Here is a 13,786-nt window from a genome sequence, read left to right as displayed (position 1 = left end):
TTAAGTTTAATAAGAGATTTATTTTTAAGTTACTATCGTATATTTACATAAACAAAAAATAAAAACATAGAAAATATAGGTAAACTCAACAAAACATTACTTTTGATGTATTCATCAAATTATTAAAAAAAAAAACTTTTTTTTATTTAAACTTAACTTTTAAATTAAGTTTTTTTTGGTATAGTTATTCATAGTAAAAACAGAATCATGAATATTAATTCATGGTCATGATAAAATTTATTAGTATAAATGCAAAATCTACTTGTTGTATTAAGTTTAAATATATGTATGAAAAGTTAATATATAGAATTTATTTTGATTAAATGTATTTATTTTTTTAAACATTTGTGGGAGCGTCCATTCCACAAATGATAGACTTCATCACAGAAGCAGCAGCAAGAGAAGAAAAGTTCAGCCATTTGCGTGTTGACGTTCCATCTTTATAATCGGATATACCTGAAATAAGGAAAAACATGAACATTAACATTCTTAACAAACGTAAATAAATTAATTAAACTCACCCTTGACTAAAATGAAACTTTCTCTGCAATTTCCAATAATACTGTCAAGCACCGAACTCATTTCTACGTCAGTAGCAAGCAGACCATGATTTTTGACGAATTTCATACGCAGGCCATCATTTCGCACTAAATCACGTCCAGAACCAATTGGTCCTAAATGCAACCGAGATCGTGGTAATCCATCAACCACATCTTCTCCAGAAATTGGATGTGCAACTTCGATGACCTCGTTATTGCCAATATTCATGAAAAGCTTATCTGTATTTAACGCTGGTCGATTGAAATCTGTATCGGTTTTCATGGAAAGATTTTTAAGACCGTCCTTAAGATATTCTTCCCAAGGTCGTTTGCTCTGCATGTTAGCTTGCAGATTTTCTGCAATTTGTTGTAGGCAGTCATTCACAGGGTAATAAGTTTTTAGATCCTCGCCACTGCTATAGACATAGACATAGGGCTTCTCAGCTTTCTTATCTGCACCTCTGTAATAAAGAAATGTTTTGGTAACAGTATCAAATAATGGTTTTTATTTTTTTAATTATATATTTTATTTTTTCATTTTAAGCTTTTTAAAGGTTTGTCAGTGGTTGGAAGAGTTTGTGTTGTCTTGAATTTAATATGATCAAAAATGTAATCAAAATCGTTTAAGACATTGTACTTACAAAATGAACAAGCACTAATAATAAGGTTTTTAACAAATATATTGTTAACATACATTTAAAAAATTCTAAAATAAATTAAATTACCTTCCCAATAGCGCCCTATTTTTATCAACATAAGATATAACGACATCACCCAACCGGACGTGCTTTTTGTAATCTGTGTAATGTGGAACACCACCAGCCACACCAACGATGAAAACATAATCAACTTTCTGGAATGTCCCCAAAAGTCTGGTTGTGGTATTCCCTGTGGCAGTCATAGCTTCTCTAGTACTACCGACCGATGGAAGTTTTGTGCTAACAATTCTATGTGCGCCAATGTTGCCCAATGTGTAGACGTTCGATTCACCTAAAAGAAAAATGAAAAAGAAAAACACAACGACATAGCGCAGGATATTAGTTTTTTTTGAATAAGAACTTGTACAATGGCATAGTTTTGGTGTGGTGTTATTATTTGAATTGTATGTCTGTGATGGAATTTTATTAAATAAAAACTCTGTTGAATATACATTCAATTTAAAATTAATTACAAAACATGTTGGTGCTACCAGGTATGTAAAAAACGGACATTCTAAAAGGGTATTACAAAAATGTTTATGATTAAGGTTTAAAAGAAAAAACGAGTACATAAAATTGATCGTTGTTGTTCTCCAAGAAGATAATGTCTGAAAACGGCGCGGCGCGCCGTGATGATTTGCGACAAGTTTTTAAGACACAAGTAACTAACGAAATATTACTTGTTTTAGTGTTATCGAAACATTGTTCGTAACATCCTTTCAATACTTGTTGCTATTCTTAGCTTTTTTAAAGTTTTCAGAAGGGAATAAGGTCTAAGACGAGAGAGTGAAGACTAAGAGCAAAAATTCATGTTGCAAGAAAATAGAATTCAGAATATTTAATTTACCACCGTGCAGATAGGTATGGTATGAGTTTTAAACAAATAATCAAACGAAGTTAACTTTAAGCACCTAAACCGGCAGTTGTCCTGACAGTATTTTCGTAAGCTAAGCATAAGCGTATTCGAAAAAAAAATAAAAGTTCGTTTAATTTTGATTATGGGAATGAAAAATGTAAATACACGTTATATGTAAGGTCTTGAAAGCAGAAGTGACGTGACCATTAATTTTGTAATTATGGGTTCATTGTACTGTTATCAAGAAAAACAAATAAAATCTAGGCAATTGGTCTAGTCACTGATAATATAAACTTAATAAAAAAATATATAATTATTTTCCTTCAAAATTCGATATCTCAAAAATGTTTCATCATTTTTAAAAAGTATATAAATTAGCTTTAAATAACTGCATACTAAAAATATTTATAAACTAAAATTGAAATTTTTTTTTATACAATTCTACACTTACAAAATGAATTTAAAAGAAAAACACTTTAACGATTTTCGAAAAAAAAGTTGAAGAAATCAATTTTTTTCTGATTAATTAAATGGCATTTAAATTTATGAAATTTCATATTGTATGTACATGCATATAAATATACATACATATGAATTTACCTATTAATGTTTCTACATCCACATATTGATTACCAATCCTAGGACGAAAATTTTGTTTTATGAATTATTGGGAAGGCTAGGAAAAACGAACGGCTAAGGAATGTTAATTCTTTATTTTTTCAAACGATTGATTTTTGTAAAAGATTAAGTTTTTAGACACATTTGTGATCAGATGAAGTTTTAATGTACAATCGTTTTTTTTTAGTAATCCGTTTGGAAAAAAATAAGAAATTATTAAGTGTATTCCAGCGACATGAGCGGTTTGCCAAAGAAACCTATCTTTAAACTATTATCAAAAATTGAAATTGTCAATTGGTGATCGTAACTTTACCCAGCTTCTATGAAACCTTTATAAATACGACTTAAATTAAACAACAGTAAGTATTGAGCTGAAATGAAAATCGAAAATGCAAATAAAACAAATTTCTTTTTTCATTTCCACTTACAAATCAAACAAAATAGATCGTCTCTTGATAAACTCAAAGCTCAATCTAATTCATAAACAGTCGTCCTTCTTCCTAAAGCCACTTTTTCATTTTTAAATATGAAACTTTAAACTTTTGTAAAAATAAATGTACGTACATATGTATTAGATAAAAATGCTCTTATTTAATAAACACATTTGTAAGTTTTCTTTTGACGACAGAGGAATGGAACAAGAAAATTTACAAACAAAAACATATACCATAATAAAGTAAGGACAAACAAAACGATAGAAAATGGTGAACAAAAACACAATTGTAGAGTAAGTAAATAGTATATTCTTTAGTAGTAAAGGAAAAACAAAATGATAATACATATTAGTAAATCAAGTTAACTATAAGGACAAAACAATAATTAAGGCATAAATACGTTTTTATGGAGGGTTCAAAAATGTAGGGACAACAAAAACCATCACCAAAAATGAACAAATATATATTGTAGAGCCAAACACACTTTTAAATTTAGTGTTTTTTGTTTGTGTGTGTGATTTGCTTTTGTTTTGCAGTAATGAGTACTTCTTACCAAATCTTCGTTTCTTTTTAATTTTCTTAAGTGAATTCACAGTTTTGGGGTCTAAGTCTACAGCCGTTAAGATTATACAAGAAATGTCAATGGGACAATATTAAAGAGAGAAAAGGTTTTGATTAGTTATATCATATTTCAAGAAACCATTTCTATAATAATAAATTATTGTTATACTTTTATTAGTAGATTTGTCTTAAAGTTATTTTAACAATTAAAAAATATAAGAGAAAGTAAACTTTTTACTCACCTACGGTTGTGTAACGAACAAATGTCTCTTTGTTCTCTAACATGGAATCAACGGCCAACTTTTCACAATATTGAGCGGTGATAATAGCGATTGTCGGTTGTTTGTTGGAAGCAATTGTTGGCATTTGTTTAACGACCTGTATGAAATAAAATAACAGATATATAATTAAATTGAATAGAAATTAATTATCGCTTTTACCTTAATTTCCTTATCCTCATGATGAATTCTTGTGTATGAATTATATTCCATAGATTTAATGAGGCCACGACTCTTAAGCGAGTGGAATACTTTTATGACTTCTTGTTCATCCCAACCATAGTCCCTATTTAAAAAAAAAAATAACATTTAAAAATTAATTAAATATGAAAAACAATCATAAACATCCACTCATAAGAACGACGACGTACTTGGCCAAATCTTCTGGTGTAATGGGATTCGGATAAGCTTGCTCAATTAGTTCAAGAACCTTTTCCTGTGTCAGTGGTGGCGATTCAAATTGTGACTCTTCCATGGACACTTTAAATGAATACAAATAAAACGGGATATAAATTATTATTAAATTGAAGGAATTAAATTCTTTTTGTTTTTGCTGTTTGTTGCTTGCTGGCACAATGGAGTATTTACATTGAAACTTTTGCCAAATAGCAAAATGATAATTATTAATTTTTAGGTTAAATTAGTATATTAATTAAAACATCAAAAAATAAAATATCGTCTGAATGAACACTTAATTAAGCATTTTTCGCCTAAAAATACAGTAGAACGATTAGCTATAGTTATAATAACTAGCTTAAAAAAGCATTTAATTTGGGTTTTCAGTATAAGCCGTAAGACGCTCAAAACGATATAAATTTACTAATTCTTTCACTATAATGAAAGAAAAATAAATATGTATAATTCTAGGTATGGTTTCACACAAATAACGCTAGAGCAGCTTGAATTGGACAACGATTTTGGGCGAGCACAAAATCTCTTCTGAAAATGCTTATTTTCATTTCGGTGACTAAGTATTAAACAAAACTGCGGCATTTGGACCTTGTTAAACGTTATTGTTGAAAAGCCAATGCACTCAGATCATTGCCTGGCAAAAATCCTCGTTTTAAACCCTCCCAGTGGTTACCGGGCCGTAATGATCACCACAGTTGTCTCTGCACATTGTCAAGATAGAGATCAGCTAAGGTCAGGTTGAATTGCTGAAGTTTCCTACTCCTTAATAATCGCAAGCATTAGCAATGCAATTTGACCATAGATACGGGGTCCCTAATTTCAGTGGTGGTGTGAGCGTCTTACATAATCCGTGCCGAAGAATGAAAGGCTGGGGGCAAACCAATCGCTTACGAGCTCAATCGGATGCCTTGGCAGGGTCCGTCTTATCTTCTGCTTAAACCCGGTATATCGGCTCTGCCTGGGCTGACCTCTTTTTTCCGACCTACTCGTGGGACCAACATTCCCACGCAACTCGAGGAACTTCAAAACGGCCTCTCACATTCTTTCCAATATTGCCAAAAATTAAGAGACCGGAGTGATTCATGAGAGGGACGCCAATCAGAAGGTTGTTGATGAATACAAGAACCTTCTGGCCAGCCGAAAAAAGGCCGTTAAGCGAAACAGATCTCAGGTAGAGATCTGCACGTCTCAGGAAAACAGCAAGCTTGACGACCGGACAAAGCCAGTGAAAGCACCATCTTCTGGAGCAGCGGAAATGTGTACTCTTAGGGAGGTTGTCAGGGATGACCTCCACGTAAGCTTCTCTATAAATCTGTCCCTTTAAATCACAGGTCAAACGAGTTTTTGGTATTAAAACGGCGCACTACAGCGCTAATTGGATCTCAGGCTAGGTTGCCTTGAGATCACCATTTCTACCTACCCAGATCAAGAAATGACATTTTGGTGTGAATTGTGAAGTCTTGACATCATTGGATCATAGGAATGTCGTGAAACGGCATAATGCATACAAATATTTTTAATTTTGTTAATTTTACTGCAAAAAGAAACTTGTATTTAAACCAACCTTTGCATCGAGTAATCATGAGATCTATTTTTCAAACACAAATTTCAGGAGATGACTCACTCTTTAATTAGAAGGGAAGACATAAAGTCAACTTATATAATCGGAACAAGATAAAAGGAAAGAAAGGGATATTTAAAACATATGAAGATATATTATCTATTAGACTTTGTGTTTTAAGCCTTTGGCCGAAACAAGTACGATATTTTGTGTACTTTATTTAATTTAAAAATACATTATTTATCAGATATTAAATAAAATGAAAGTAATTCCTTCTGAATTTTCCATAAAAAATACTCCACTGTGCGAGAGTGCGTCTCCCTTTAATCCCACAAATTATTTTGTCCACTCAAAATAAATTTCATCGAAACAAAACTAAAAATACATTTTTAAAATATTAAAAAGAGAAAAAAATAAATAAAGTGTACATACAAATAAAATTAAAAAAAATACTACAACGTAAGCATGATTGCATTGTTCACAATGGATGATTTAAATTAGTTTGTGATGGTGGCTACTCAGGGGTAGGTTAGTTAACTACGAAACAATTGCATTTCTCAAACTATAAAAACGTTATAAATAAGAGCAACATCTTCTTGCAGCATCAGGCAGCGGAGCTGAGAAATATTTTTTGTATTGTTTAGTTTTTTAAATAAAAAAAAATAACTCTGTCTGGCTGATGAAATTTATTTAAACCACAATACAGAATGGTATATACTTTTATACATATATGTATATATTCGTATCAAATTAAAGGTATAGTAATTGTCTTGATTTTAATGGAGATGTGAAAGATGTCATCTTTTATCATTCCGTCATCACCATTACCATCATCACTTATGTGGATAATTTGTGACGTAATTATAAATCCCATTAGGGCCGTAAGGGAAAATTTATAGAAGAAAGCTTCTTCGTCTCGTGGATACTTTTGAGGAAGTGCATGCAAGTACAGCGTTCATATACCAGTGAATATGACTTCCTCTTGAAAAAATAAATAAACGTACATAGAGCTAAGTGCACTTACTTCCTTGGTATTATATGGCGGGATGCATTTAACTTTGTGGTGTTCTTTATGGGAAACCATTTCATTATACATGTAGCTACACAAACTTTAACACTTAAAGGGGTTACCTGTAGAGAAAAAGCTTCAAACTTAATTCATAAATGCTTTAAAAAGATAAGATATGTTTTATATTTATTGCTTAAGAACTTTTAATGTATGTAAAGATATTGACTTATTATGAATTGTTTTTGTTTTATGTTTGAAGTATGTTAATTAAACGAAAATTAAAAGCCAATTTTTTAAGTTTTTTTTAAATTGCACTTGAAAACATATTATAAACGATTATCAAATCTTAGACCTATCAGTTGAAAAAAAATTCCCAACGGCTTATCTTAATGTCTTAAAGCACGACATCTTATTTTTATATTGTAGTATATAATAAATATTCTGCGCAGGTGCAAAATCGAATCAACAAATTATCTAACAGAGACATTTTAAGACTTAAGGACTACTGCGACTACTTTTCGTTAGAAGATTTTACTTTAAAAATGTTTCTGAACAGATGAAGTATTTGGAAAAGAGTCAAATACTTTTCTTGCAGCATTGAGAGCTTCTTTACAAGTTCGAACATAATTTCATACGATAAGGTTTTTTTTCAATTTCATAAGGAGTCATAGTGATTTGATTGCAACCAAATTTAAGTTTTCTAGAGGGCTGACAAAAGGGTTGACATTGGTTTTTCCTGCACAGCATTTTTGCGTGTAATTCAAAAATATGTATTTTCAAATATTACTGTCGGCATTGCATGCCTTATTAAAAATCAATAATAGTACTTTTAACTTACTTTTTTATTTCGGAATCAAAACGGTTTTACTGAAAATGGGCAGTTTGAATTTACATATATATTAATATAAGGGCAGTCGAATTTTGAATTTTTGAAAGGGTTCTGGATTAATTTCTTTAACTTGAATTATTTATGATTCAACCACTAAGATTCTTTAAGAACGAAACTTAATTGGAACCACTTGATATTTTTACCAAGTCAACCAATATTTTGAACAAAACTTTCATTGAAAATCTCTTTTATCAGCTAATCCAATACAGGAGTCAATACAGGCAATTGGCCAGTTTATCTTTCTACGACATCTGAGATTTTTTTCAGACGGATATAAACACAAATCACTGTTCATTCTCATCTAGCAATCAAATTATCTTTCCATTTCGTTTCGTCTTTTCCGAATTGTGCGATAGAGAAACCTTGAAAATTGAAACAGGAAAATTCGGTTCTCAGATTTCTCACAACAAAAGTGAGAAATTTTGTTCATATTTCTCAGAATATGGAAATCTCTGAGATCGTAGGAACACTGGCGAAATGATTCAGGTATTTAATAATTATTTTGAAAAGAAATTCATAAAAAGAATCTACATACATATGTAATGTACATCGAAAGTAAAAAAATAAATAACAGCTACAAAATTCGAAGATTCCAATACTAGTTTTGGCAACTAATTCATTTCTGAAATCTGTTAAGTAAAATGGCTGTCGCCAACCTGCCAAAAATTAACAAGTTGCCCGTGTTTTGTTGGAAAACCTATCAATAGTATAGCAGAATTTTACACGAATAACAAAAACAATATCCGTAGTATGAATACTACCCATAAAAGTTAAAGTATAATCTTACTACGGATGGGTTTTTGACATTTATACGAGTCTCGAATGGATCTTATGTGGTTTCGTTCTCAAATGTTGGTACGATTGATATTGCATTCGTATCTCGATGGCAGTTAAGTAGTTGTGCATTTGGAATCATGTTTTTTCCATTTGCGAAAAAAAAATCAATCTGTTACTGTTGATATTATTTAGTTTTGTTGATGAAAATAGGCTAACTGAGCTTGTTTTGCAAGAATAGAAAAGATATTTAAGTTTTGCTATGTTTCCACTTAAGGTTTATCTTAGGTTAGATTAAATAAATCTTTTTGGTGTTTCCACTGCACAAGAAGATTTAAAAATGATTAAGTTTCACAGCACTTTCTAAAATGCAAATGGTGTTTCGATGAGTGAAGTGCAAGTGTTAAACAATGAAGAACTGATTAGTTCAGCACCACATGCTACCTACTCCATGTCGAACTATATTTTTTTACACAGACATGCAAATAAACAGACCATAATGTAATATCTGTAAAACCAACTCCTAAACATAGATTTTCGTAAAACTTTCTTCTATTTGTGTGTTTTTTTATAATTATTCTGACAGATCTTTCAGTTGTACCAATTTGTATACACAAAACTCTGGCTTCTGCCGAAGCGTTTTCTTTCGAGTTTTCTACTATACTATTTATAGAATGCCAAAAACACGGGTATTCTTTGAATTTAAATGTATGCTTCTATCTTCCAACAGTAACAAAATTAAAAAAAAAAGAATTAATTATTAGTAAAAAACTCACATTAATTAGATTTCACACGCTTATTAATAATTTTATTTTTATTCACTAATTATGTAATATTTTTTTTTAATTTGAAAACATTATGCGCAAAAGGAAAACCAATTGCTAGCTGATGATTTTTGTTTTGTTTTATTAAAACTCTTGTCATGCAAATTTTGTCTTATCTTTTTGCATTCTAAGAAACATCATTGATATCAAATAAAAATGACAAAAAGCTTAAACGACATTCATCAAATCACAAATCAAAAAACGAAATTAATATTTTTAATATTATTTTCTGGTTAGTGCGCCTTCATTATAGATATCCAACCAAATAGCCTTCATAAGGTCATCACCATCACCTGTTTGCTTTTGTGCCAGAAGGGCTTCTTCAAACTTTCGATTGCAATCACCATAACAATAGATAATGTAACCATCTCTTGCTAAAAGTCGCGCAAAAATTAAAAATTATAGAACAAAAATGGGACGAAAAATATGAAGAAAAATAATTATTTTAAGAGAACAAAATGGGCACCATCATCAAATAAAAAATAACATTTCGTGCTACTTACGTGGTCTAGAGGGAGGTGCAGAGGTTTCTTCAAGTATCTTTAGTTCGATCTCTAGAGACTGTATTTCATCATATCCACGTTGAAGAAGTTTCATAATCTTCTTAATGAAACCTACATAATCTAGCATCAGATAAAAATCGATAAGTTAATTCGAAAATATTTACGAAATTAATTTAATTGACTTGGCTTCAAAGCTTACCTCTGGGAAATTCTTTTGGACTGACGAGCTCTCTGAAGAAATCCTGGGCAATGTGAGCTTGTTTCTCTTCATCCTTCAGCCATTCGCGGAACCAGAATCTAAGAGTTCTAGCTTCTTGGGAATGTTTTCCACTATTTGCACTAACCAGGAATACACGGAATTCCAGAGAAAGATGAGCCCGAACTGTGGCACTCTTCTGGCCATTTATTGTGTCCTTATTAATAATGATTCCGGTGTGATCTCCTCCAGCAACATGAACTCGGTCATTGATCTCGTCAACGAGCTTCCTCTCAATTAGAATAACTGTGCTATTTGCTGTTTTGCCTTTGGGAGTCATCACGACTTGTTCTCGGTCCGTATGTGGCGGAGTGTGACAAGGACTACGACCATTACCGTTCTGAATTTCACAAAGACTGTTGGTGCTGCCGTTCACAGAACGATTGCCGTTCATTTTATTTGGTTTGGGTGGCGGTGGTGGGGGCATATTCATCGAGGACATGTCTGTTTTGTATTGTTATTGTTTCCTTGATTGTACTCGTGTGTATATAAGTTGGGTGTACTGGTTTTTCTTGTATAATTCAACCTTGAAAATATGAGCCAACTTTGACTGAGATTGATAACCTGGAAATGCAAATTAGAAAACCATTGTTACTATGGCTGTGCAGTGTGGGGCGACATTAGTATAAGAGGTTCATAAGAAGTTCTCATAAAAGTCATGTTGATATATTAATTTGAATACGATTGGATATGGAATTTTATAGGAAAACACGACTCAACAAGACAACAAAAATATGGCACGCGAAATGGAAAAGGATATGAAAAGGAAAGTTTTATTTTTATTTTGTTTTCAGATGATAGTTGACAGCGTAGGTACCTGGTACAACCCAATACTCCGATGAACAATAATAAATTAGGAGTCTTTTTTTGGAGTTGGTTTACAATATGGATGGTTGGGGTATACATTTAGTAACTACTTTCAATGGCGCAGTAGGATTGGAATTTTCTAACAAGGAAATTATATTGTCTGCAAATAATTTTGAGCATGAAATATATACAATTTACGATTATTGTTATTTGATGCAATTAGCAAAATCGTGCTCTTGATTTTGTTGTTTGATCGTTGGAATTGATTAATATGGATATAAAAAGGAAATGTACTGCGTATGTTTGTCTAGGAAAGTTTATAGTTTTGTTGATAGGAAGACAAAGACGTGTAGCAAGCAGACCACTATTTTAAAATCTTTTTTAAGACCCCTACTTGTCTGTCGAAACGATTGTTAACTATCGGATCGAATTAACCAAAAGTGATTGGGAGGTCTGACATCAATTTAAAGTGCCAACTCAAACAATTCTTTCAATTCACCTCTGATGGTTTACCCTACGAAGAGCATTGATATATTCACAATATCTGGAATGTTGACGGATTGTTCTCTGAACCACTTTGATGCTAAATTATCAACAACATTGCAAATAGTATTCTTGTAAGGACAAAAGATCCACTTTTAAGGGAAAACACTTAAGTTTACCGATTTAAATATTTTACCGGAAGAGAAAAGAATTATTTCTTTTTTTAACAGTCTAAAGATGAAACAGACAATGGACGAAAAAAAAATTCATCCAAATTTAAATATTATATATATTGATTTCGATTTTTTTCCATCTTGAAATGAACGTTCATATATAGAAATAGTTTAACTTACAATTCTTTACATAATTTGGACCGAAATCCTGTTGTTTTAATACAACAGTTTGTAAAGTAAAATCATATTTTGTGGAACTTTGTATAATAATAGTGGACTCCGGCGTATAAGCTATATTTTGAACTTGTTGGTAATATAAACTCTTTTCTTCATTTCATTTTATAATACTTGTAGATTGAAAATATTGATTAATGGAATGATCGGGATTGATGTACAAAACCTGTGAATTACTTTCAAATTATATATGAAAATTGTACAAATTACATATGAAATGTACCCCAACAAAGAAGTCTTTACACTTTAAGTTTGTTTGGTAAAATAAATTGAAGCATTTGGGTGGAGAAGATGGTAATTTACAATTGTTCGTTCTTCTTTTTTTTTGTTCTTAAACTTAAAACTTAAATGTCACAGCGTTGAAAAGTTAATATTTTTCTTATTTTAATTTATTTATCAACATTTTTTTGTGATTGGAATGCGAAAAAACGTTTCAATTATTAATGCGACCTTACTTCATGAGGTATGATGATATTCTTTATAATAACATAGTGTCGCCATACATCCCTTATGGGATTATTATGATGTAGTTAAAGTTTACATCAAAGAATTTTCTTAAATTTATTTATTGTGTCATTAGCTGTATAAGAACTTATTTATAAAAACCACGCTTTTTCCACATTTTGTAGACAAAATGCGGTAAAAATTTATTTCCTTTTTAAATGCAATAAACTGATTTGTCTAACATTTGATTTTTAAAAATTTTCAGCTCACTAGGTCTCGTTTGCATAGAAATAGATGGAATCGAAGTGTAGAATGTCAAGACATTTTTTGTTATTCTTTTTCCATCTCTCTAGCGCTAAGTTATATTTAAAAATAAATGAGTAGACTTATTTTCAAAGACGCGTTAACTTTTCAGGTTATGACACAAATTAATAATGTGGCGCTCGGGGTATAAAATCACAATGAAATCAATTTCTTCTTGTGTTCCCAATGTGTGAGACCGTTGATTCTATTCTGATCATCCTATTATTTACTTTTTTTTAAACAAATTTACTTGGCAAAATCGTCATTTGTCAAAACATTTTTCGAGAAATCAATTTTCAAAACAGTCAAAATGTACACATACAAATCATTTATTGGAACTACTTTATAAAGAAGCCATTTCTCAAACTATTTACACTGAAAAATTTTGATTCAAGTCAAATTAATTGTGCTTTGCGGTTTTTAAGAAGGCATTGTTGTTTTGTATAGGGAATTAAAAGCAGCACTTAACATAAAAGTGTTTAATATCACAAAAGAGAGTTACATAATACACTATGACTACTCATCCATTTTAACAGAGATAACCACACCCCGGCCCTGGTAGGTATAGTGCTCAAGCTACATTAATCCAATTAAGGGATAAAACATGGAAGAGAAAGGATTGAAGGTTAATTTCCTGAAATAATATTGACGTTGTTGCACAGAACATCAGAATGAAAGTTTGTCTATATCTTCTACAAAATATTACTGACACCTTGCACTTGCAGGACACGATACGAATAACCCTCTTATTGCAGGAATTGGGGGCAAAAATGTTAAACCATTTCTCTCAACCTATAACTTTTTATGGTTGAAATAAATTTTACACACCACATCTACTGAAAAAGACAAACTTTTTTTTAATTTTTGTACTACGGTTTGCTCATTTTAATTATTTATACTCGATTTTTTGACGAACATGTTAGGCATCATATAGAAATATGTATGTATATGCATATCACAACAAGAACAATCTTTTTATCTTTACTTTCAATGTGATAGTCTTCCATTAAAACCCGTAATAACCGTAATTATTTATTATAAATGTATAAGATTATTTGTTAATTTGTGTCTACATTTGTTCATACCCAAGAACAAAAAACAAAAACTCTTATTGGCCTGGCATTGATCAAT

The 13,786-nt window shown here is 31.1% G+C and overlaps 1 protein-coding gene across 9 annotated transcripts in view; it reads right to left on the bottom strand.

Annotated features, from left to right (window-relative positions):
- The window catches only part of LOC129944149 (uncharacterized), a 50,840-nt gene continuing 37,054 nt past the window's right edge, over positions 1–13,786 (bottom strand). For 6 of the 9 annotated variants that reach the window (XM_056053350.1, XM_056053349.1, XM_056053347.1 and 3 more), the window contains 10 exons: positions 10,155–10,775; positions 9,956–10,075; positions 9,746–9,826; positions 4,356–4,464; positions 4,147–4,270; positions 3,949–4,084; positions 3,699–3,755; positions 1,265–1,529; positions 522–1,000; positions 1–456 (listed from right to left, as the gene is read on the bottom strand). In XM_056053350.1, coding sequence (XP_055909325.1) covers positions 338–456; positions 522–1,000; positions 1,265–1,529; positions 3,699–3,755; positions 3,949–4,084; positions 4,147–4,270; positions 4,356–4,464; positions 9,746–9,826; positions 9,956–10,075; positions 10,155–10,653 — 1,989 coding nt within the window. In that variant the 5' untranslated portion in view covers positions 10,654–10,775 and the 3' untranslated portion in view covers positions 1–337. The remainder of the gene's footprint in view (positions 457–521; positions 1,001–1,264; positions 1,530–3,698; positions 3,756–3,948; positions 4,085–4,146; positions 4,271–4,355; positions 4,465–9,745; positions 9,827–9,955; positions 10,076–10,154; positions 10,776–13,786) is intronic. The other 3 variants (XM_056053353.1, XM_056053354.1, XM_056053355.1) reach the window with 3 other exon arrangements.

Source organism: Eupeodes corollae, chromosome 2, assembly GCF_945859685.1.
Source record: "Eupeodes corollae chromosome 2, idEupCoro1.1, whole genome shotgun sequence".
Lineage (NCBI taxonomy): Eukaryota > Metazoa > Arthropoda > Insecta > Diptera > Syrphidae > Eupeodes > Eupeodes corollae.
This window is presented reverse-complemented; position numbering and strand designations above follow the sequence as displayed.